The sequence below is a fragment of the Dermochelys coriacea genome, chromosome 3 (genome assembly GCF_009764565.3).
Source record: "Dermochelys coriacea isolate rDerCor1 chromosome 3, rDerCor1.pri.v4, whole genome shotgun sequence".
NCBI classification, from domain to species: domain Eukaryota; kingdom Metazoa; phylum Chordata; order Testudines; family Dermochelyidae; genus Dermochelys; species Dermochelys coriacea.
Window position 1 is genome coordinate 41,213,442 of NC_050070.1, and position 26,142 is coordinate 41,239,583.

The 26,142-nt window shown below is 40.9% G+C and overlaps 1 protein-coding gene across 1 annotated transcript in view; it reads left to right on the forward strand.

The window, feature by feature from the left end:
* MYOM2 (myomesin 2) overlaps nt 1-20,823 on the forward strand; it is a 114,295-nt gene extending 93,472 nt beyond the window's left edge. Inside the window, exons 31-38 of the mRNA XM_043510349.1 lie at nt 1,537-1,624; nt 2,402-2,440; nt 3,166-3,271; nt 6,336-6,499; nt 6,822-6,858; nt 6,959-6,981; nt 7,754-7,809; nt 18,644-20,823. Coding sequence (XP_043366284.1) covers nt 1,537-1,624; nt 2,402-2,440; nt 3,166-3,271; nt 6,336-6,499; nt 6,822-6,858; nt 6,959-6,981; nt 7,754-7,809; nt 18,644-19,009 — 879 coding nt within the window. The 3' untranslated portion in view covers nt 19,010-20,823. The remainder of the gene's footprint in view (nt 1-1,536; nt 1,625-2,401; nt 2,441-3,165; nt 3,272-6,335; nt 6,500-6,821; nt 6,859-6,958; nt 6,982-7,753; nt 7,810-18,643) is intronic.
* Nucleotides 20,824-26,142: the final 5,319 nt, after the last annotated feature.

A 26,142-nucleotide genomic window follows, 5' to 3' on the forward strand; every position in this document is an offset into this window, starting at 1 on the left:
AGTGAGCTGTAGCTCACGAAAGCTTATGCTCTAATAAATTTGTTAGTCTCTAAGGTGCCACGGGTACTCCTTTTCTTTTTGCGAATACAGACTAACACGGCTGCTACTCTGAAACCTATAGTATTTCTACGGACCATTTTGAATGATGGTACATTTGCTACTCTCTAGTTCGCTGGCATAAGAGCTAGTGCTAATAAGAGATTGCCCATTTTTATTATCTGCTCAACCAGTTCCTTCAGGACTCGTGTATGAGTGATACAATGTGATCCTGATGACTTGTTGCTCCTTAATTTATCGATTTGATCAAACATCTCATCTCTGACAGTGTCTCATCTTTACTGCCTGAAATTAATAGGTCTGAGGTAGGAATCTCCCCAGTATCCATTACATTGAAGACTCATGTAAAAAGATTATGTTCACTTCTCTGTAATGGCCTCATCCTCCTTAATTGCCCCCACTGCTCCCTAGTAGTCCAGAAGACCCAGTGATCCCTTGCAGGTTTCCTGCTTTGATTGTAAAGCATTCCCTGTCACTTTATTTTATCTTTGGTTATTTGCCCTTCAAAGTCCCCATTAGCTTTTCTAATTTCCAACTTACAATTTATCTGCAATAATTTATGTGCTTTCTCTTGGCTTCAATTGTGCTGGTTAATACTTCCTGAAGGATATCTGTTTGGCTTGAATAACTTCTTGTGCCTTGACATTTAGATACACTTTGTTTTTCCTCCTGTTTTCCTGCTTCTGTTTTTGTTTAGGACTTGTGATTCTATTATGTAGCCTCCATGTTAAGTCCAAATATTTAGATTTCCCCACTTTTGACTTTGACCAACTTCCTCATTTAAAAAAAAATACAAAAAAAATCCCCCTTTCTAAATCATAATGTCACTATACTAGATTTTAATATGTAACTTCTCTGGGGATATTGAATTTATTTATACTGTGGTCACTATTGTTTAGCTATTATTCAACTACAGTTATACAGTTATTCAACAACAGTTATTTCTTGAACCAAATGTGGGGTGCTAATGGGACTAAATCAGGAATATTGAGGCCTCTTACGTGCTCTAGAACAAAATGTTCCTAACAGCAATCATTTTGTCTGAAGAGAAATTGTGTCTCTAAACTTCATCCCAATGACGTGTCCCATTTGACTAGTTTATACATCAATAGTTGAAGTCACCCATTATTAGTATCTTTTTTAGACTTAATTGACTTTTGGATTTCACTAAACTACTCTTGGTTTACACAGATCAGAATCAGGCCATATGTATTTGTTTATATGGAATATCAGAGAGAAGCAACCTTTGATAGATAATTGAGCTAACTTTGTGTTATAGTATAGGATTAGTGATTTAGCACATGTGAATACAATAAAAAGAGCTTACTTACCAGGCCTAATCTAGAGTTTCTTCTCATTGGTAGTCATTGTTGAAACAATTCAAAATAAGATTCTTGATATAGAAAATGGTCTAGTACTTGCTTATATCTCCAGCTCTAATTTCAGTTATACAGTAAATGTGCCATGTTTTATTTCTAGTTGTCTAAAAAGAATCAAGGTGAATATAAGGCAACAGTGTCAGATGACAGAGGTCAGGATGTGACTACTCTTGATATATCAGGAAAAGGTAAAGCTCAATTTTTTATAGTGAAGTAATGCATGACTAACAATTCTTCAAAAGATGGCAAAGCATCTTCCCTTGCAAATGGATAACACAGGAAACTCTTGTGCTTCATTTAATTTCAAAGCTTTTGCTGTTTTTTTAGAGGACTCAGAAACCATATAGGCTCTGAGCCAAGCATTCTTCCTCAAGTAGATTTCCTCAACTACTCTTGGAGGGAAATATGCATTAATAAGGGAGGCAGAATCATAGAATCATAGAATATAAGGAGTGGAAGGGACCTCAGGAGGTCATCTAGTCCAACCTCCTGCTCAAGCAGGACCAATCCCCAACTAAATCATCCCAGCCAGGGCTTTGTCAAGCCTGACCTTAAAAACTTCTAAGGAAGGAGATTCCAACACCTCCCTAGTTAAGGCATTCCAATGTTTCACCACCCTCCTAGTGAAAATGTTTTGGTCCAAAAATCTGGTCCAAAATACCAGCTTAGATCACAGGCAGCAAAAGAGGGGTTTATATGTCATGAAAAATGATTGAGATAGTGGTGGACTGTTCCAATTTAATGTGTATTCCCACACATTGCTCAGTAAAATGGTGTCAGAGTTAGTTAAAATATGTGAGTATATAGAATGATTTATTGCCAACATAAATGTTTCTACATAACTACTACAATTTCTTTTTTTCCCCTAATGTGGTGATTTTCCATATCACTTTAAACATAGCAAGGTTATATTCTGAAAATTTTTTACTGTTTGTTGGTATGTTTCCCTTTTTTCTTCTCCTCAGTGTTTGATGATATAATCCTGGCAATGAGCAGAATCATTGGTAAGTAAATGTCTCTGTCTTTGTCTTTCATGTAATATTTTGATATTAAAATTCTGAGAGCTGGGGCAAGCGGGAAATCTCTGGGAGTCACAATGCATATCCTATTATGGGCACATTATTAAGTTTCTAAATAGGGATTTGATTTTGCTAATTGACATTATTAAAGGGGAACAAAGTATTATTCCACCTGGCTTGTATTGTTTAATTACTATAAATGTCTTAGGACTATAATTTATAGTTTTCTTCACATTAGCCTCAGGTAAACAAATGACCATTTATACAATATAGAGATGGTCTGATTCTGATCCTACTAACACTGATGCAACTCTGGAGTCAGTCCAAGGTTCCAACAGAGCTGCATCTGTGTAAAATAGGTGTGAAATCAGTATCAGATCAATATTATTTAATGATCTTTATACAAATAGTTTATTACTTTTAAAATAATCATACTGGTAATAAACTTAATAAACAGCAACAAAAGAATGATACTGGACCACATCCTGAGCAGGTGTAAATTAGCATAGCTCCATTGAAATTAACAAACTATGCCAGTCTACACCAGTTGAGGACCTTGACCCCGAGATAAGAACTATTTCCTAATTATAATTGTAGTTTTTGTAGGTGAACCCATGTGTTGAGAGGGCAAGTATTATGAAAGCCTGGTTTGACTTTTTGCACTACAATACACTGTGTTCTTTAATCGGAATATGTTTTATTTTATGCAGGTAAATCTGCTTCTCCACTGAAGGTCCACTGCACTCCAGAAGGAATAAGACTTCAATGTTTCCTGAAGTACTATGCAGATGAAATGAAAGCTAATTGGTTTCAGAAGTAAGTGAGAGTGGCTGGGCAGACCCTGAATTCAGTGGGAGATTTAAATAGATGCTAAGGTCTGCAGGAAGAAAAGGAGTACTTGTGGCACCTTAGAGACTAACAAATTTATTAGAGCATAAGCTTTCGTGAGCTACAGCTCACTTCATCAGATGCATTTGATGGAAAAAAATTTATTTTTTTTTCCCACCAAATGCATCCGATGAAGTGAGCTGTAGCTCACAAAAGCTTATGCTCTAATAAATTTGTTAGTCTCTAAGGTGCCACAAGTACTCCTTTTCTTTTTGTGAATACAGACTAACACAGCTGCTACTCTGAAAAAAGGTCTGCAGGGTTTATTTTTATTTATTATCTTTTTTATGACATTCAGATAGCACCTCCCATACAATTAATCATCCCAATGCTCCTGTAAGAGAAGGAAGTGTTATCATTCCCATTTTACAGAGGGGAAACGAAGGTACAGAGATATCAAGTGGCTTGCCCAAGGTCACAAAAGAAATCTGTCACAGAGCCAGGAACAGAAGGTCTCCAAAATTCCAGTCAATTGTTCCATCCACAGAAAAGGAGGGTTTGCAGGACAGTGTTTTTAAACGAAGTATTTCCTTGATATTCTCCAAAGAGAGTGTAGGAAATGAAGTAGTTTGAATTGGACAGAAAGGGCCTGAGTCAGCAACATATTACCCCAGTTTTATGCTCATGTAAAGCTATTGATTTCCATTAAGAAACACAGCCACACAATGGGAGTAATAGTACTGAATCGGGTTCCAGGAGCACAAGGAGAGCATCTGTGAAGACTATTCATAAGGTGAGCTTAGTAACAAATAAGTTTCACCCTTTGAACAAATGTGTTTTTCATATGACTTAAAGCAGAAAAACTATTTGCTTATTCACCTTGGCTCATGCTACAGGTACTTGAGATTCAAGGCAGTTTACGCCAAACCCTTATCCAATGCATATGGGTAGAAGTCCAGAAAACAGAACACTGGCAAAGTGGAGGCATCAACAGACTTATATATATATATCTACACTTATTAGAAATGTGCCCAATTGCATAATATGTTTTGCGCACAATTTTGTCTTTTAAAATAAAAAAGTAGCTATAGCAAAGCCAGAAAGGAAATTGCAATCCTGCTATGAACAGAATTATTATAAACCAGAATTATTTAGAGTTAAATCAAAGACTGAAAAAATACTGACTTTCTATTTTAAATTAAATTCCAGCTATCCATTCTTAGAAGGAGAGTAAACAATCTTTGTTTTTCATCAGCCCAGCACATAGCATAGCATGCAAATTCCCAGTCAGCACTGAATCATTTGCCACACTGCATACAAATCCTAAAGCCAGCATGCAATTATCCGCTCATTGCTCAGTGGGGAGCATAACATCGTTTCTAGGCAGATATCTATCTGGTCTTGTGAGCTAAAGCTAGTTCTCTTCCAAAAAGGTAAAAGTGCTGAAAAAATTCCTTTTCTCATCAAGGTAGCTCTTTGTAGATATGAGGCCAAATCAATCCCATTTGGACAAATTATTTATTCAATCAGAGAGGATAATCCTGACTTTATCAATTTAAAAATTAATCCAGGGCAAATATGATTGAGGAGAAGGAAGGAAGGAAGGACAAACTATGTTAAATTAAGTTTGGCTAATGGGAGACAAGAGAAAGTTTAGGAAATAGTCTGGAGCAATATAATTACATCAATATTTTTTAAGAACTCCTTATTGATTTATTGTAATTGGGAAGTTTGCTTAAAAGGAATGGCACAACATGGCCTCTGATATGTAGTTTAGTTTCCTAGTATATATTTCTCTGCCTTTCCCTGTTCATTGGTAGTATAACTATCTGGTTGCAATAGGAGAGTATAACTGAATGTTTTTGCAAGCCATATATGAAGTTCAGCTCTTTTTGAAATACTTTGTTCGCACAACATTATTTTGCTTTTCTTTGTTATTTTTGAGTGGAAAATATCTTCTTTTTAAAAAAATGCACTGATAACTAACTCACAGCTGAAAAAAAAGTCTTTGTACTTTTCCCTAAGCCCTTCAGCTTTGGGATGATAGCATGGAGAGATTCAGCCCCCCAAAAGAGGATTTTTTCTGAGGAGGTTAAGATGAAAGTCATATTGCAACCTTAACTATAGCAAAGAAAAAATAGATGCTCACAGGCTCAAGGCCACCAGTGATTGCTCTCGATGATACACAAGACTATGCACATCCAAAAACCTCTCTGAACATACACTCATCTGAGCTCCAGGCACCTCTAGAAACAAATAAATAGAAATAAATAGAAATCTGACTCAATGATAGAGTATTATCTTTGATCCCCCAGAGTCCCATCCCATCTCTGATAGTAGTGTACCAAAGCATAGGCTGGATTCCCTAAGCACCCTATCCAGTCTTTGCTTTAGAATTTGCACTTCACCTTTGCTTCTTGATCTGCAAACAGGGATCACCAAAAGCCATGGAACTTTACAAATAAGTGAGGAAAAAAGATGAGGGGCCAAAGGCACAAAGACACCACAGGATGTATGAGTTATGGATACCTGTAGGTGGGAGCCATCTGGTCACAAAAGGAGAAGAAGATATGGAACCCAACAGATATTGCTTCTCATAGATACATGGGAAAATCAAAATGGGCCTGGACTAGGATTGTCAACCCTCCCGGTTTCACCGGGAGTCTCCTGGAATCGGGCTCTATCTCCTGGAGGCTACTGAAGCCTATTTCAGAGATTTTAGGCCATTAAATGTCCAGCAGCGCAGTGGGGCTAAAGCAGGATTGTGGGGGTGAGGGATGTAGGGGGCTTTGCGAGCTGCCCCTAGCCCAAGTGCCGACTCCGCAGCTCCCATTGCTCCCCAAAATTGATATCTTAACTTTAATGGTTCAGAAATGTTTCATATCCATATTGGGAAGAAAAAAAAGAATCACTGTGAAATTGTTCTCAGTAGTTGTAGTTTATTTGTAATTTTATGTGCATTATGTTATCCTTTATAAATTTAATAGCCAAATATTTTATGCAGAATGTACATCAAAGGATTTTTCAAACCTATTTTTGTTCATTTTTCAAGGGAGTCTAAGGTTTCTTCTAGTGAAAAGATGAGGATTGGAGGTAGTGAAGACGTTGCCTGGCTGCAGATATGTGAGCCCACTGAAAAGGACAAAGGGAAATACACCTTTGAAATTTTTGATGGCAAAGAATCCCATAAGCGCATGCTTGATCTATCTGGACAAGGTAGAATGCTGAATATATTGTAGTTTATAAGACATGATGCATTTTCATAAACTGGAGTAAGTGGAAGAATCACTATAAAAATGGAAAGCTATCAGCCAAATTCCGCCATGCTGTAAGTGGACCCAACTTTTCTGGATACCTTAAAGTTGAGACCATTTCCAGCGTGGCTGACCCCATATGTTTAGTTTTAATTTGATATGTTGTAATTTTATGAGAGGTTTTAAAAGAACATTAACATAGGAATGAGTGACAACGTTTATGTTTACTTGTAGATAAGAACTACATTACATTTTATATAATGTACTGAAATATTTCATTACAGCTTTTGATGATGCATATGCAGAATTCCAGCGACTCAAGTAAGTCATACATTTTTTATTTAGATCCTGTAGTTAGTGCCTTATTTATATAGAAAAATATTAATTTATTTCTGTTCTTTCCCACCATCCCCAACTATAGAGCAGTGGCTTTTGCTGAGAAGAGTAAGTATATTTTACATATTTTAAGAGACAATCTACTTCTAATCTTGTGATTTTTTTTATTTAAAGGCCTAATTCCAAGTTCCCATGTTTTTCATAGTTCCATGACAGCAGAATCAACACATTGCTGCAGAATTCAGCCACAGAATTTACTGTCATTTTTCAAAAGTTGTGCATCTAATTCTCTGTAGTTGCAAAGAAAACCTGCCAAATGAGAACTGAATGGGTGAACCGCTGCTATGCGGTCTTAGAGAGCCTAAAACAATAAATGTAAGAGTTGTGAACTTCCTTCATCACGATGTTGATGCGATGTTGACTCTGAAACATAATGATAGCTATCACCTGGATGCTAAAAGCCTAAATCGCTCTTGCTTTGTTGTGTTCCAAAAGCTTATATTGTTCCATACTCAGCTGTCAGAGCCTCTCTAACAACTTCTTCAAGGCAATTGTATGTTTGGTACAAAAAACTGTGGCACATTATACATTAAAAATTTGATGGAAGCATAAAATATTTAATATCAAAATAAATGACATCAGGAATACTTTATGGATTGTATTATTTATTTTCATATTTCATTTAATAAAAATTCCTATTTTTAAGATACTACTCCTAAATGCTTGAAACTGCCCAAGAATTTCCTTTTGTTCTGAAGTCACCAACTTATTGCTAATACTATATCAGCATTTATAAAGATTAACATATTAAATGAGTAATAAATTCTTTCAGACTTTGTGATGATTTGTCATAGTATGATTATTATTTTTTAATTCCTAGATCGTGGTAAAGTGATAGGTGGTTTGCCTGATGTGGTGACTATAATGGAAGGCAAGGTAAGGATGACTTTTGTCATTGAGTCATGTTCGTAGGTTGGGATTTCTGTGTTAGCGGGGAGGAGGTAGTGGTTCAGAGAAGTAGAGAACCATGCAGTGTAGCCTTTTGGATGGAGAATGTATTAATTAGTATGATTAAGATTTTCAAAGCTGACCAGGGGATTTAATGACAAAGTTCCCACTAATTTCAGTGGGAGTTTTGTGGTAAATGCCCCTGTCAACTTTTATTAATCTCCACCCATTATTTAATTTCAATTATTTATTTTATTATTTACTTGGATGTTTGCTGTTCTATGTTTAGCGCCCCCCAGCAGCACACCAGATCTGCAAGGGTGGCAAAGTCCCTTATTCCTCCATATCAGGGGCTGGGTGACCTCTACTTACGGTCAAGTGGGCCCAGGGTCCTGTGGGCTTGTGGCTGGGTTCATAAAGTAGCAGACAACTGATAACCCTTACAACAGCTAGGACATTACAATTTATTATTGCAGTGGATGACACTTATTAATAACCTCTCAGTTCCCCACAAGAAGTTGCTATTAACTGAAGGTTGCCAATCAGTGACAGGCAGTTTTGCAGGACTGCAGCCAGGAAAGGAAGCACTGGAATGTGTATAGCCTGGGCCCTTGAGGCCAGGGTAGGGTATAGCTTTGAGAGCACAGGGAGAGGTACAATGAAGCCACATGAGCCCGCAGCTCTCTGTGCTGCAGCCCCCTTGTCTTCTGGAGTCCTGATGCTGTGGGCTGGGCGGGGCAGCAGTAGTAAAGAGAAGGGCTGCTAAGGCTTTCCACAGGGACTGAAGGCACTGGTGCTGAATGGAACGTCTCCCTGCACTCTCTGGGCTGCGCCCTGCCCTGGCATAGTTGTTAATAAGCATCCTGCTTGTTGCCAACATCTCTATCCCATTAACATTAAAGTCGATGGGATGGGATCAGTTCCTGGCAAAATGTTGCTATTAACTGAATGTTGTTAATATCAGGGTTGCTATTAATTGGCATTCACTGTAGAGGAAATCAATGACCAACAGATATTTTTCTTCTTCTTCTTTGAGTAGTGTCCCTGTGGGAGCTCTACTTCAGGTGCGCATGCACCTCTCAAGCCCTGGATCAGAGATTTTTCTGCTAGCAGTGCCCATTTGGACCAGGCATGTGCCCTGTGCCTCCTTGTGGCAGACAAAGGCCTTATAGGGATGCGTGGACAAACCACCCTTGGTTTCTTCTCTATTGCTCGGCCTGAGATGGAGCTCTAGCATGCTCACCTTGAGCATGCCTCAGCTATTTCATATTCTTCTTATGGTAATATTAATTAGTTTAGTTAGTTGTTAACCTTACTACCTACAACTATTTCTATGTCTACACTAGAGAACTTACAGCGGCACAACTGTACTGATGCAGCTGCGTTGCTGTAAGATCTGTCGTGTAGTCATTCTATGATGATGGGAGAAGTCTCCCATTGACGTAATTAAACTACGCTCAAAGAGCTACGTCAGCAGGAGAAGTTCTGCCACCAGCATTGTGCTGTGCACACCACCACTTATGCCATTGCTGCTGCATCAATGCCAGTGGCGCTGACTTAATGTGGTAGTGAAGACAAGCTCTCAATGTGATGAACGAAATTAGATGGGACAAGACCAGGGTAATCCTTATAGTACCAACCCAGCCGAGACAAGCTTGGTACCCTTACCTATCTCATCTATGCATCCATCCACAGCTCAAGATACCGATCACTCCTTGTCTCCTCTCACAGGATGTGGGACTTATGTTTAACCCCAGGCTAGGGGTTCTCTGTCTGCAGGCATGGTCCCTTAATAATTCAAGGGGCTAGAATCCTCCTGCTCTGATGAAGTGCAACAGGTATTACTGAATGGTAGGAAGAATTCAAACCATACTGCTTATCTGCAGAAATGAAAAAGAATCTCCCATTGGTGCTGTCATTGCTACTTCCCACCTGGATCTGTGCCTCTTTCAGTCATCCTGGATTATCTCTTGGATCTGATGATATTAGGGTTATCAATTAGCTCAGTTAAGGTCCATTTGGCTGCAATATCAGCCTTTCATCTGACTATAGAGGAGTTTTCCATATTTGCTCATCCTGTATTATCTAGATTTATTAAGGGTTTAGGAAATCTCTACCTCCAGCCTAGAGACCCCACTCTGACTTGGGACCTCAACCAAGTACTCAATTACCTTTATTAAACATCCATTTGGACCTATGGCAACCTGTTCTTTACTCCCTTTATCTATGGAGACGTCCTTTCTAGTAGCCATTATGTCATTGCATAGAGTTGGGAAGATTGGTGCCTTGATGGCAGATTTCCCCCCTTTATGGTAGTCTTTAAGGATAAGTAAAAGCGGCAAAGAGTCCTGTGGCACCTTATAGACTAACAGACATACTGGAGCATAAGCTTTTGTGGGTGAATGCCCACTTTATTGGATGGTTTCTTTACACCCACATCCTAAATTCTTACCTAAGTTTCTCTTGGAGTTCCACCTTAACCCATCTATTCATATACCAGTGTTTCTCCTGAAGCTCTCTCTTCAGGAGTCTTGTTTTCATACCCTGGATATTAGAAGGGCAGGGGCTTTCTTCTTGGATAGGACCAAGCAATTTTGAAGGTCATCCAGGCTGTTCATTTCCTTCATAGATAGATTCAAAGGATCCATGATTTCTGCTCAGAGACTATTGAGATGGATATCTGGATGTATTGCCACCTGTTATAAGATTGCAGGGTTCATCCTCCTGAAAAGGTGATAGCATATTCTATCAAGTCACATGCAACATCCACAGTATTTCTTAAGAATGTACCTGTGCCTGAGATATGTAGGCCGCTGTATTGGCTTCAGTACATACATTTGCAAAGCACTATGATTTTATCCATGCCATCAAATCCTATTCAGCACTAGGTACTGCAGTTCTGTCCTCAGTTCTGGACTCAGTTCTGAAGATCCTTTCTCCCTCTGGGGAAACTGCTTAGAAGTCGCTTAAAGTGGAGCACCCATAGGGACACAACTCAAAGAAGAAGAGGTTACTTACCTCATTCAGTAACTGCATTACATCGAGATGTGTCCCCCTAAGGGTGCTCCACCACTCACCCTTCCTTCCCCTCTGTTTTGGACAGTTCTCTGTGGAGATGTTCAAGTGGAGAAGGAACTGAGGGTGGTTCACTTGTACATCCCTATATAGCCTCAGTGTCAGGCATGAGGAGGCATAGGCTGCATGCATGGGCCAAATGGGCACTGCTAGCAGAAAAGTCTCCCATCAAGGGCTTGAGAGGAACATGTGCACCTGAAATGGAGCATCCATAAGGACACACATCTCAAACTGTAGTTACTATACAGGGTGAGTAATGTCTTATATGATTTTGTGTGTGTGTGTGTGTGTGTGTGTGTGTATGAAAAACAGAACTGCCCCCAAGTTTTCCAACAGGCCTTACCTACTTAGTGCTATAGAAACTTGATGAGCAGGGCTGTTGTCCATGGTGGGAAGTCAATAGTTCTCTCCTTTGAATGGAATGGATCTCATGGTCTCCAGCCTTGTCCATCCTCCAGCTCTGGATGCCGGAGAGGCCTGCCAGGCTCATCTGGCAGTCAGTCCTCACTAAAGCCCGGGAGTGTGGGGGTTCAGACTGTCCATCATGAAACTGGTGGCTCTAGATCGGTCTCAAGCACCAGTGCATAATTTGTAAAGAAAGAGGTAGCAGGGCTCAAAATAGCATCCTCCACACAGCGTGACCTTGCATGCACCGTACGTGCAAGGTCACACCTTCCACCACTGAGAGAAAAGGGGCCAGAGCTGAAAGTGCAATCAAGTTATAAAAAGCAGTTACAACAAAAGGATGGAACATGATCCTAATATGAGGATATCTACACATACATATGTGCATATAGGATAACTCACACTTCTAAAGGGACAATAGGGAATCATAGAAATGTATGGCTGGAAGGGACCTTGAGAGGTCATTTAGTATAACCCTCTGTGCTGAGGCAGGACCAAGTAAACTTAGCCCATCCCTGATAGGTGTTTGTACAGCCTGATTTTAAAAACCTCCAACGACAGGTGTCAGGTTAGTAACACAGAAACAGAGGCATGATGGATGCTAGCAACAACAGCTTTATTGTAAAAAGAACGTGTACTGTCTCTAGCTCTCGATAAAGATGTGCTGCACTATTCTTCACATACCACCACCTAGTGACTAAACATAATGCAGTTAAAACTTTCCATCACCTCTTTTCTTTTCTGCATTTTAACAATTTTTAAAACTATACAATTGTTTTTTTCAAACTAACTTTACATCTCAACACACGTCCATCTGTTGATTATCCCTAAATCACACTGTTTTTTCAACTTTGTGGCCAGAACAGATAACTTAGTGAATAGGCTGTCTTTTTATTTGCAAGTTTCAGAGTAGCAGCAGTGTTAGTCTGTATCCGCAAAAAGAAAAGGAGTACTTGTGGCACCTTAGAGACAAACAAATGTATTTAAGCATAGGCTTTCATGAGCTACAGCAAGGGCTCTCTCAGGCAGGTTTGGAGTAGGTGAATCTTCTCTTGGTTCTTCATCTGCAGTTTGTAGAGTTTGTTCAGTTGATTGTTCATTCTCTGGAAAAAACTGAAGATGTTGATGGTTCCTGTTGAACTGTCCGCCATCTGTCTCAATAGCAGTCTGTTTTCTTTACTACAGCAGGAGTTGTCCATCCTATACCTCCATCCAGTTTTGACACAAACATTATTACCAGGTTCCAGATCAGGCAATTATTTGAGTGATACAGGCTATAGATTTCAGTGTTCATAAGATCTGTCTGTCTTTTGATCCAATTTGGCTACTTTTCTTACGTCTGGCCACTTTGGGGCTGGGTTCTTTTCCAGGGTTGGAACAGTAGTCCTGACTTGCCATCCCATTAGTAATGATTAACAGTATTGATCAGAAGAGCAAGGAATGGATCTTTCTGGTTCAATATTTTCTTCGCTGTCTGAACAGCCCTTTCAGATTCTCCATTTGCTTTTGGGTAATGTGAGCTGTTAGTGATGTGTTCAAAATCATATTTTGTGTGGAATGACTTAAATTTTAGCTGTGGTGAATTGTGGTCCCCATTGTCTATCAATAGTTGTTCTGGAATAGCACAATGGATGAATGTGCTCTTTAATTTCTTGGTAACACTGTTACATGTTGCATCTTTTTTAGATATATTGTTTCAATTTATCTAAAAAAGTAATCCACTACAATTTGGTAATGGTGTCCTCTGAATTGGTATAAATCTTCTGCTCGCCTCTTCCGGTGTCTGTCTGGTAGAGGTATTATTAGAGATGCTTTGCGTTGTGTTGGTCTGTTAGTACTGCAATGTTTGCATGAAAATACTTCATTCTTCATATCCTTGCTGATTTCAGGCCACTACACTGACTGACTGGCTCATTCACAGCATTTACTTAGTCTTTGATGTCCTTCATGGATGTGATTTAGAATTTCTCCTCTCAAAGACGACAATGTGATCACCTTTAATCATTAGTCCATTGGACTCACTTAATTGTCCTCATACAATAAAATAGTCTTGTGCCATGGCTATAGTGTTCTTTAGATACATGAGCCATCCTGTCTGAATATAACTAAAAACTTATTTGAATTTGCTTATATGCCCAGGTTGCTTTTTGTAGCAGGTATGGTCACCACCTCACGCTGGGCTGTAAGCTTCCAATTAACAGTCTTTCCACAAATATCCAGTTTCACCCTCCACGCTGGATATGTATCATTACACGTGCTTAAACCCAGGAAAAAATGGCTCTTGATTCTCGGTGGTCACTTCCCATACTGCCTTTGTGAGGCAGGGAGGCTGCAAAATGTCCAATTTTTGTGCATTTATGGCATTTGGCTCCTTTATCTGAGCAATCTTGGACTGTGATCTTTCCCACATCTTGTGCATTTAATCTGAAAAGTGTTATGTTTTACCTGGGGCTTCCCCCACATTGCCTTTGAGGATTACTACAGTTGCTTTTTTGCAGCTGTGCTATATGTCCTGTTGTGACCCTGTTTGTAAGTCACTTCTAGGTTTCTTTCTGGCAGTCACTGGTCTCTGTTTTGATTTTTAATGATCTCCGATTGTCTTGCCATTTCTATTTCTGTGTGAAGGGTTAAATCTCTCTTCATTTGCAGTTTATCTTCAGTCCTTGTTGAAAATGCCAATCAGTATTCTGTCTCTAATATGCTCTTTCTTTTTGTCTTCAGAATCACAGTTTTCTGTCCTGTCAGGCAAGTCTCTTATAAAAGGTTCCACAAATTCCCCAGGATTTTGAACCTACTGGTAGAAAAACGCTTAGTTATAAACCGCATTATGCGGAGGTATAAATTGCTCATCAAACATAGCCAGGACCACAGCATAACTGTTCTTGTGGCTTTCCTCTCCAAAGCAAAGGTCCTAAAGATACATTCAGCTTCCCTGCCCACGGCATAGACTAAGTAACATGCACCTCCCTGAGATTACCTGTGATGCAAAAACATGGAAACTACTCTTTCCAAACAGGCCACTCTGATGGCCCGTCGAAGCCGAAGCTCTCTGGGGCGTGAAACTTTGGCATGTTGATGAAATTCTGCAGTTTCTTTTGTTTTTCTTCTTACACCATGTCAGGTTAATCACACACAGGCAAAAGCAAAATGGATGCTAGCAACCACAACAACTTTATTGTAAAAAGAATGTAGACTGTCTCCAGCACTCAGTAAAGGTGTGCTGCAGTATTCTTCATTTGGCTAGTGACAAAATATTATACTGCAACCTCCCTTAGTAACCTATTCCAGTACTTAACTATTCTTATGGTTAGAAAATTTATTCTAATATCTAACCTTAATCTCCTTTGCTGCAGATTAAGATGATTATTTTTTGTCCTGCCTTCAAAGGACATGGATCATCATCCTCTTTTTAACAACCTTTAGTTTGTTTGAACACTGTTATCATATGAGTGGTTTTTAAGGTGACCACTGTAGTTCAGTAAACCAAAGCAGCCCCAAATACACAAGAGTGACAATTAGGGATATATACATGCACCCTAGGTATCAGCACTCTGACTGATTCTCAATATTGACATATTAAAAAAATCTTCAATATTGATGGGTGTTGAGGGAAAAGTGGTGACATTTAGACATTATGTTCTCTCTCAAATGCTGCAGTTTACTTAATTATTGCTTAAGCAAATAGTCACTTTTAAAAACTGCTGTTTTATTTTAATAAAGTATAAGGTCTGAACTTGCAAACGTATAAGGCCTGATTTTACTCATATGGGTAACTTTATCCATAAGAATAGTTCCATCAATATTGAAGTTACTCACAAGCATTAATGTTTACAAGATTGGGCCTACAGCTGGGGAGTCCTCTGACATGGGAAGCATGTGGTACCCATAACTACTTGTTTTTTAAATGTGCAGCAGTTCTGAGCACATTTTAATAAGCCGCTCCCTACATTCTGAATTGTTTTAATAAATCCTATGGTCTTGAATAATTTAAATGGAGTTCAAGAAAACAATTAATTGTGTACATGTGCGCGCGCACACACACACACACACACACACACACACACACACACACACACACACACACACACACACACACACACACACAGACAATTACCTTTCTGGGTCCTGAGTGTGTGTAATTGGGAATCTGAAGTCAGGGTGGAGGAGCAGGGAGCATATCTGTGGAAGAGGCTGGGGTTTTTTAGTCAAATAGTGGATGTCTGAAGCAATTCAGTAGCCTGAAATGTTAGAAATAACTCCATTAGAGTGCGATTTGTGGGCAGAATGAAAGGGAGGTAGTCAAAGGTGCATTAGATTTGAAATGAACCACATGACTGTACAATGTCTCATATAAGTCTTCCATTTATTGTACTGATATCATCACCACATATATAGTGCATAGGCAGACATATATATTATATAAATATATCTGACATAAATTTCTCTGTCTTATACTTGTAAACTATACTGTGTATAAAGACATATTCTCCTTCAAGTGTTATTATTTAACCATGAGACAGAGCCTAGATGACTGGAGAGTCTATAATATTAATGGCTTTCACTGTGAATTTAAACATCTCCAGTAATAATCTTGGGAGGCTTGCAGCTGAAGTAGTTTGCTCAGCTCTTCCAATGGTGCGTATGTAGAAACTTCAAGGATGTTTTTAAATGTATCATTGTCTGAACATCATGTTAGACTAATGGCTTGCCAGGAGTCTGCTGCAGGCAAGACTGCAGTGACAGTCCAACTTACCATCTTCAGACAATGTTACCCTGGGGCTATTATTGAATCACAGTCACTGGTAAGATGATGGAAAGGTTGTGTCAAAAACAAGGAAAGTTATAAATATACATTATGTATCTGTATTTTCAGTCTTCACAAGTCTAAATATATGTATATTAGCCACAGCTTGATTAGTGAAGCTAAAGTTAAATCTCAAAAGGAACCCTTAAACAAGTGTGATCCTTATATATGTTGTAGATTCCTTCTCTCCCTCTTCCCAGAAGACCATAGAATCATAAAAATGTAAGGTACTTTGGCTGTAAGGTACTTTGAAAGACAACTAGCCCAGTCCCCTGCACTGAGGTAGGACCAAGGATACCTAGGCCATCCCTGACAGGTGTTTGTCTAACCTGTTCTTAAAAAACTTCCAGTGAATGGGATTCCACAACGTCCCCTGGAAGCCTGTTCCAGTACTTAACACTGTACTTATATTTAGAAAGCTTTTCCTAATATCTAACCTAAATCTCCCTTGCTGCAGATTAAGCTGATTACTTTTTATCCTACTTTCAGTGGACATGGAGAATAATTGATTACCATCCTCTTGGTAACAACCCTTAACAAATTTGAAAACTGTTATCCAATCTCTGCCCTCAATCTTCTTTTCTCAAGACTAAACATGCCCAAATTTTTTAACCTTTCCTGAGAAGTCAGATTTTCTAAACCTTCTGTTATTTTTGTTGCTCTCCTCCATACTCTCTCCAGATTGTCTATACCTTTCTTAAAGTGTGATGCCCAGAATTGGACATAGTACTGCAAGTGAGACCTCACCAGTGATGAGTAGTGGGACAATCACTTCCCTCGTCTCACGTACAACACTCCAGTTAATACAATCCAGAATTACTTTAGCCTTTTTAGCAACTTCATCACCTTGTTGAACCAATGGAACAGACTGCCTAGGGAGGTTGTGGAAGCTCCTTCACTGGAGGTTTTCAAAAGGAGGCCGAAGAGCCATCTGTCTCGGGTAGTTTAGAGACAACAAATCCTGCACCTTGGCAGGCAGTTAGACTAGATGATCCTTGCTGTCCCTCCCAACCATGATTCTATGATTCTATATTGCATTTCTGATCCACTATAAACCACAAATCCTTTTCTGCAGTATTACTGCCTAGCTAGATATTTGCCATATTGTAGTTAGGCACTTGATTTTTCCTTCCTAAATGTAGTACTGTGTTCTTGTTAAATTCAGACTAATTCTCTAATTTGTCAAGGTCATTCTGAATTCTAATTTTATCCTTCAAAGTGCTTTAAACCTCTCCCAGCTTGGTGTTATCTGCAAGTATCTGAGAGTATTGTATACTCTCCTCTCCATTTTTGGAGTCACTAATGAAAATATTGAACCAGACCTAGGACAGACCCCTGCAGGACTCTACTAGATTTCTCCTCCCAGTCTGACAGTGAATCACTGATAACTACTCTCTGAGTACAATCTTTCAACCAGTTATGCACCCACCTTATAGTGATTTCATTTAGACCACCTTTTCCCAGTTTGCTTATGAGAGTGTCATGTGGGACTGTGTGAAAAGCCTTACTAAAATCAAGATATATCACATTTACAGCTTCTCCCTATCCAGTTGACCAATATTCTGTCAAATAAGGAAACTAGGTTGGTTTGTATGATTTGTTCATGACAAATCTACTCTGGTTATTCATTATGTAGCCCTATTATCCTTTAGGTGCTTACAATTTGATTGCTTAATAATTTGTTCCATATCTTTCCCGATATTGAAGTTAGGCTGTCTGGTCTATAATTCCCCACATCACATTTCCCCCATCCCCTTTTAAAGATAGGTACTATATTTGCCTTCTCTAGTGCTCTGGGACCTCAGCCATCCTCTGAGTTCTAAAGATAATCACTAAAGGTTCTAAGACTGCTTCAGCTAGTTCCTTAAACACATTAGGGTGGATTTCATCTGGCCCTGCTGACTTGAAATATGTCTAATGCAGGGGTTGGCAACCTTTCACATGCGGCCCATCAGGGTAATCTGCTGGTGGGCCATGAGACATTTTGTTTACATTGACCGTCTACAGGCATGGCCCCCCACAGCTCCCAGTGGCCGTGATTCACCATTCGCAGCCAATGGGAGCTGCAGGAAGCAGCGTGGGCTGCAGTGACGGGCTGGCTGTTGCTTCCCGCAGCTGCAATTGGCCTGGAACAGCGAACCATGGCCACTGGGAGCTGCAGGGGGCCATGCTGCAGACAATCAATGTAAATAAAATGTCTTACGACCTGCCAGTGGATTACCCTGATGGGCCATGTGCCGAAGGTTGCTGACCCCTGGTCTAATGTACCTAAATATTTTGGCTTGCAGTCCTTCCCCTTTGTTGCTAATATTAATTGTGTTAAATATCTGGTCACAATTTACCTTTTTACTGAAGACTGATGCAAAATAGGCATTAAACTCCTCAGCCTTCTTGATGTTGTCTATTGTTGGCTCTGCTGAGTAGAAGACTTACACTTTCCTTTGTCTTTTTCTCGTGCTCCTAATGTATAATAAGTGTGGTGACAACCAGCATCTCAAATAAACCTTCTGTTTCACTAATGACTTTTCTTTTCCTTAGACTTTGAATCTGACCTGTTCTGTATTTGGAAATCCTGATCCTGAAGTGGTGTGGCTTTGGAATGACAAGAAATTTGAACTTAATGAACATTATTTAGTTGCACTGGAGCATGGAAATGTTGCCAGCTTTACAATCAAGGGAGTGTCCTCAGAGGACTCAGGCAAATATAGCATCAATGTCAAGAACAAGTACGGTGGGGAAACAGTGGATGTCACTGTAAGTGTGTACAAACATGGTGAAGAGATGCCTGACATTAAACTTTCCCAGTTTGCTAAACCACGGATAATACCACCACCAGCACAAGCCACAGATCCTCCAGAAAAAGCAAAAACAACCTCCACAGCTGAGAAATCCAGTAGAAAATAAAGTTTGAAAGCCATTTTTGACAGACAAAACCATATAGATGAGCTGTAGTTGAAGTGTTGCTGCAAATAGGTAACTGTGAGTGTCCAAGGAGATGAGCTTTTAAAGCAGAGGTGGGCAGACTGCAACCCAGGGTCCACATCCTCCAGCCTGTTTAATGTGGCTGTTGAGCTCCCACTGCGGAGCGGTGTCTGGGGCTTGCCCTGCTCCCACGCTGCAGCCGGGGAGCAGGGTCGGAGACTGCTCCGCGCGTGTGTGCCGAGGCTCCTGGAAGCAGCAGCACGTTCACCCTCCGGCTCCTAAGTTTAGAGGTAGCCAGGGGGCTCCATGTACTGCCAAGTGCTACCCCTGCAGCTCCCATTGGCTGGGAGCTGCAGCCAATGGGAACTACAGGGGCGGTGCCTGCAGAAGGGGCAGCATGCGGAGCTGCCTGGTCACATCTCCACATAGGAGCCGGAGGGAGGACATGCCGCTGCTTCCAAGAGCTTCTTGAGGTAAGCGCCGCCCGGAGGTTGCACCCCTAACCCCCTCCCCTGTCCCAACCTCCTGCCCGAGCCCTGATCCCTCTCCCGCACCCCAACCCCCCTGCCCCAGCCTGGAGTCCCCTCCTGCACCCTGAACTCCTCATTTATGGCCCAACCCCAGAGACCGCACCCCAGACTCCTCACCCCCTCCTGCACCCTAACCCCAATTTTGTGAGCATTCATGACCCATCATACAATTTCCATACCCAGATGTGGCCCTCGGGCCAAAAAGTTTGCCCACATCTGTATTAAAGGTATGCAGTTGTGCAACAGTATTGTACATTTGTGCAATTATACCTTTATGAAAAAATACAATATGGCACAACTTACAAATAGCAACAGGCCCAATATCTGCCATTGGTTTAATTATCAATGACAGTTTCTATAAAGTTACAGTGATATAAATTTTCTTCGCTGAGAATCAGTTCCCCAGCAACAAAAGTAGCATGCTGTAGTTAAATATGCATTCAGAGCTGCACTTACTCATTACTCACTTGTGGAGTCTCTTTGACTTTGAAGGTGCTCCTCATATGAGTAAGGCAAACTGAGATGGCTACTGTAGTCTATATTTAGTAGCATTGTTATTCTGTACTGCAAGCTGATCTTTGGTAGTGTTCTACAGATGATCACAGTGGACTTGTTAAAGCATAAGTTACATGGTTGTATTTTGTTTTTCTTGCTTTGTGCTGATAAAACTTAAAAAGTCACCTTGTGCTTCTCACTGCACCAAATCACACCTAACTAATTTGGTTTACTCTCTTTCATTGTTTAATTATGGCTTATTGCATAATTTCACAGCTGGTAGCATGCAGACAATTGATTTTCAATAAAGAAAACAAACTATGGTTAATCACAGTCACTGTGTGGCACTTGCAACATTATATTTGCTCTTTATGGTATGGGTCAAGATGCAAATTTAAATTGGGAAAACAAGACACGTATACAATTGTGCAGCTTTCTAGGGTTATTATGGGTCAGATCCTGCTTTTGCTAAAACCAGTGGCAAGACTCTGATGTCTGTGGAGCAGGAACTTAATATTAGACCCAGATACTTAAGCATGTGCTTTACCTTGAAGCATGTGAGTAGTCCCACTGCATCAATTTTAGTGGGACTACTCAAGTGCTTAAAATTAAGTATGCACTTGAATGTTGGCAGGACTGGGGCTTTAGGGCCAGATTATCTATACAATTACAGCCCCATTGTCCACGCAGGCTCTAATCTGTTCGTAAATGCCCAGCAGAGAATTCCCCTCTTGGAGGGTAACTTCCTGCTTATACAAGTACGCTGGATCCAGGCCCTGCACCTGTGACTTCCCCTCCCCGGAGTAGGGTAAGTATCGGAGAGGAAGGAGAGGAGAGGGCATAGTGCAATGGAACTATGCTATTAAAAAACTTCATTGGGTAGGCTCCTATGGCAGTGGTGCAACTCAGCGAAGCCAGCTACAGTCGTAAGTCATGTTGGGGTCACAGCTGGCCCCTGAGAATCAGGGAGCCATAACCAGCTGCCTGATGGACACCTCCTACATCAAGTAGTGCTCAGGTGCAGGAGAGAATTGACCTTTTAGTGTGTTCCACACAACTGGAAATCCAAGGGTGGACATAGAAATCATGGCCCAAGTCCACAAAGGTATTTAGCCTGCTAGCTCCTATTGAAATCAACAAGTTAGGTGCCTAAATACCTTTGAGGATCTGGGCTTATATACCTAATCCTGCTTCCCTTCCTCATATAGGTAGTAGACCTCTACAGCAGTGGGACTACTAGTGTGACTAAGGCAAGCAGGATTTGGTTTGATATTACAGTACTATCTGAACAGCATTGTGATTAAAAGGAAAACTGATTGACAACTAAATTCTCTTTTAAACGTGGCTACTTTTCCACAGTACCAATTAATGAAGTATGGCGTTATTGAAGAAAAAATCTGCTCTTGAAACCATTATCAACTGTGAGTAGCCAGTGTAAAAATAAGTACAGAAGCTCTGGGAATTAAAATTTTTATAGTATATGTATTAAAATGTATGTAATTCTTTTTGAACCATTTCATTTAACAAACTGCTCTTTTAGGAGCTGTAAAAAGAAAAGGAGTACTTGTGGCACCTTAGAGACTAACAAATTTATTAGAGCATAAGCTTTCGTGAGCTACAGCTCACTTCATCGGATGCATCCGATGAAGTGAGCTGTAGCTCATGAAAGCTTATGCTCTAATAAATTTGTTAGTCTCTAAGGTGCCACAAGTACTCCTTTTCTTTTTGCGAATACAGACTAACACGGCTGCTACTCTGAAACCTGTCTTTAGGAGCTTTGTATCCTTACAGTTATGAAATGGAGAGGTGAAACGTATGTATGATACAAACAATGTAGAAAAATGTTAGGCAATGGTCAGAAATGGCTATTCCTGTGTGAATCAGTCCTGTATTTATGGACTCAGCATATCCAGTCATTAACTGGGATGACCTAAGAGGAAAAACCTGCATTTAACATGAGATCATTTGATCTGGGGGTGTTTATAGAAGACAAAAGCAAAGCAAGGATTTATCACTAAAATACCTGCCACAGTAAGAAAATGAAATGTTTTATTTGAATTTGACATAACAAGGACGAGACTAACCCTCTTAGTAAAATAAAATAACCCAGTTTTTCAATTATTATTCCAATTTAGTATTTAAGATCTTTTCACTAAACATCAGAGCCAGACTCCACAGCATACAAAGTGAGCATCAGCAAGAATTTAATATTATTCTTATCTCCTTCTACAGTACACAGGTTAAATATAGTTGAGACTATCAAATTATTGCATGTTATGGCCGCTTTTCAGAGTTATCCTTGGGCACAGCAGACAAGGTTAGACTCATCTCATTTGTACCTTTTAGCTGGCTCTTTTAGTTAAGCAAGCTTCAGTTATTTCCTTTCAGGCAGAGGGAAATAATTTATTATGACAGTTAATCTTCTGCTGAAGTACAGAAATTATCATTCACTGAAATATTATATTCAAAAGACGAAGGATTTCTTATGTTTAATCTTTTTCAATGTGGCTACACCTGTTTTCTTTGTACACAGTGATCTCATTTTAAAACCAGTAGTACGAAAATCAGGTGAGCACTCTGTTATAAGAGATTTTTCGAAGCAGACTTGCATTGAATTGTCCACAGGGATTTTAAGGTCTAATGGGTAATAGAAAGGCTGATAGGGTAGCTTAGTAATCAAGTCAAATTGAATTCATGATTAGGTATGTTAGCATTTGCATGTACCCTTTATAAACTTAGTTTCCCTTTTAGTTTAATTGAATTACATTTTAGGATGGGGTGAGACAAAACTGTATGTTTACTGAGCCAGATCCTTAGCTGGCACAGTCAAAGTCAATGAAGTGATACCAGTTTACACAGTTGAGGATCTGGCTTGTAATTTTTACAAAGCCAGGGTCCCACTAAAGTTAGCCATACTTCCTAGAAATACTTTTATTACGGTGAGGGCTTGTCTACACTACAAAATTAAGTTGACTTTATCTAATTCGACCTCGAGCCCCCAAATTAATGAAGTCGATTGTGCATGGCCACACCATTGCCATTGTCTCGATGGAGTGCGTCCTCACTATCAGCTCCTGCATCAATGCACAAAGCAGTGCATCATGAGTAGCTATCCCCAAGTGCAACTTGCCACAGTGTGCTTTGAGAAGTTTGTGCAATGCTGCACGGGACCAAAACATTGTCGCAGGGGAGAATGGGAACATTGCATCGGCATTCCATGATGCACTGTGATCCCTCCCTCACATCAATGGCAAACAACCCAGTGGTTTTCGTGCCTTTAAATCGCTGTGCATATGCCATATCCCAGAAGCCTGGAACATGCTCAGCTGTGCACTCTTGCTGTGAGCATCTCAAACACCTCGCGCCTTCGCCTGCAGTATTTCCAGAGCCAAAGTAGGGTCTGCCACGCAGAACATAGCGAAGTCCTGCAAGCATCCCTGCTGCAAGCCATTTAAAAAAGCAATTCACAATTACTGATGGCAGTCACAGAGCAGCTGCAGTCTGTTGAGTGCCGTTTCTGGTCCCAAGAAACAAGCACTGACCGGTGGGACTGCATCACTTTGCAGGTATGGGATGATGAGTAGTGGCTGCAGAACTTTCAAATGGGGAAGGCTACCTTCCAAGGACTTTGTGCAGAACTTTCTCCTGACATGCAATTCAGCAACACAAAAATGAGAGCTGTTTTGACAGTGGAGAAGCGAGTGGTGATCGCTATTTGGAAGCTTGCAACACCAGACAGTTCTGGTCAGTGAGAAATCAATTTGGAGTAGGTAAATCACCCATGGGAGCTGCTGTACTCCAAGTATGCAGGGCCATTAATTGATTTCTACTACGAAGAGTAGTGAGTCTGGGAAATGTGCAGGACATAGTGGATGAAAGGGATAATGGACTTTTTGCCCACGCCTGATGGAACGCTTTGGGGAGAGTGATTCTGCGCCCAGTGATGCTGGCTGGCTGTCCACCAGGCTCTGCAGAGGGATTCTACCCTCCTGCTTCTGTTCCTGCAGTTCAATTAGATGCCTCAACATGTCTGCTTGGTCCCTCATAATCTGAAGCATATCCTCCTGCACTGCATGCTCTCGCTCATTGGAAGCTTTCCTGCTCTCCGTGTCCCTGTCTAACTTTTCGGACAGTGAAATCCTCCATGCTCTCAGCTCTGTGTCAGCTGTCCTGGAAACATTCATTATCTCGGTGAACATGTCCTCCTGCGTTCTTTCTCTCCTCCTTCTAATCAGCGAAAATCTGCTTTCAGGTATTGATGACACGCAGAAGGACACATTTCCGGCTGTCAGTCAGGGGAAAAAATAAAGGAGTCATTGTACGTGAATAAAATGTTTCCATAGCAAGGCCGTTTTCATAAAAAACCAACAACCCCTTATTATACTATGTACGAGCCGTAACATAATCAGAATCCATAACCGTTCACTGTGCTGCTTTGTTGTTCCAACCATGGTGAGTAGGTTCTCCCCTGGGTCACAGGTGACCTCACTTTTAATGAAGTTTATGGCAGGCTCATGTCGGGAGCAGAGGTAGCTAGTTGAACAATGGCCCTTCCCCGTAAACAGGAAGCTGTTTTGCAAATGGTGCGGGGGAGGGGGGACATTTTCACTCCCAAATTGCAGAATCTCTCATGTGAGGCCCCAGTCCCCTATCAGCCACTTTAAACTACTTGCCAACACATGCCGAGCACAGTAAAGGCACATTAGCGGCCAAGTGGTGATCTGGAATGCGGGGGGATGGAGTGGGTCTACATGCCCTTTTTTCCTAGGTAAGAGCACTTTTAATGAGAACCTCCCGCACTTCCCCTAGGCAACCCTATGTGATATCAGTTTCCTGAGGGTAACAGAGGCGGAAAGGAAGGAGATGCTGCAAGCGTCTGGGAATAGACCCAGTCCTTATGCTGCTATGCTGTGTACCACAATGACGCCAGCAGAATTAATTCAGGAGTTGCATGGGAAAGTGTCCTACCATGGTGGAAGAAATAAGACTGCCCTGCCCAGAAACTTACCTCCATGAAAGTTTCCTAAACATGCAATACCACCGAATGTGTGTGCCCGCTAAAGTTTAACTGGACTTTCATTTTAAATGTTTACTCCCCAGAGGTGCCTTCCCCAGCATCATGGTTGGCCACCATGCTGTCCTATGTGTGAGCATCACAGCACTGGGCTCCAGGGTTCAAAATATTTCCTGGCTCTTGGGGAGAATGGATCCACCACTTGCCTGTCTCCCATTATCCTCCTCCTCCTCTTCCTCATCCACCATATCATCCTCCTTGTTATCCCTAGACTCACACACCTGTGAGTTGTCCACGTTGTTGGTAGGGTCCCCCCTGCCAATAATTGCTTGCAGTTCATTGTAGAATTGGCATGTGTGGGGTTCAGCACCAGAACGACTGTTCGCCTTCCTTGCCTTCTGATACGCTTGGCGAAGTTCTTTTATTTTCATGCAGGACTGCTGTGTGTCCCTCATGTGCCCTTCTCCCCCATTCCACGAGCGATCTTTGCATAGATGTCAGCATTTCTTCTACTGGATCAGCGCTCTGCCTGCACAGACTCTTCTCCCCACACTGCAATGAGATCCACCACCTCCTGTACAGACCAGGCTGGAATGCCTTTTGGGTGTGTCATCTCCATGATCAGCTGTGCGCAAGCTGGCATGCTCCCAGTGCTGATCAAACAGGAAATAGGAATTTGAAAGTTCCCAGGGCTTTAGCGGGGGAGGGGCTGTGTACCTGGCTGCAGTGCAGCAGAGTTGAGAATGATCTCCAGAGCGGCCATAGATGAGCATTGTGGGACACGACCTGGAGGCCAAGTAAGTCAAATTACACAACGCTGCACCTGCGCTACCTTGCAGTTGGCCCATGAAAATCGAACTAAGCGCTACGTCTCTCGCAGAGGTGGATTACGGAAGTCGCCTTTGGAGGTGACTTAGGTCTTGTAAAGGACCAAGTAGTGTAGACACATATATTAACAGGTCGACTTAAGGCGACCTCCTTCGACTAACTTTGTAGCATAGACCAGGCCTGATTTTCTCTCATTTTATGTTTTGCGAGTTTCATGTTGTGCTTTTCTAGGCAATTATAGGATAATG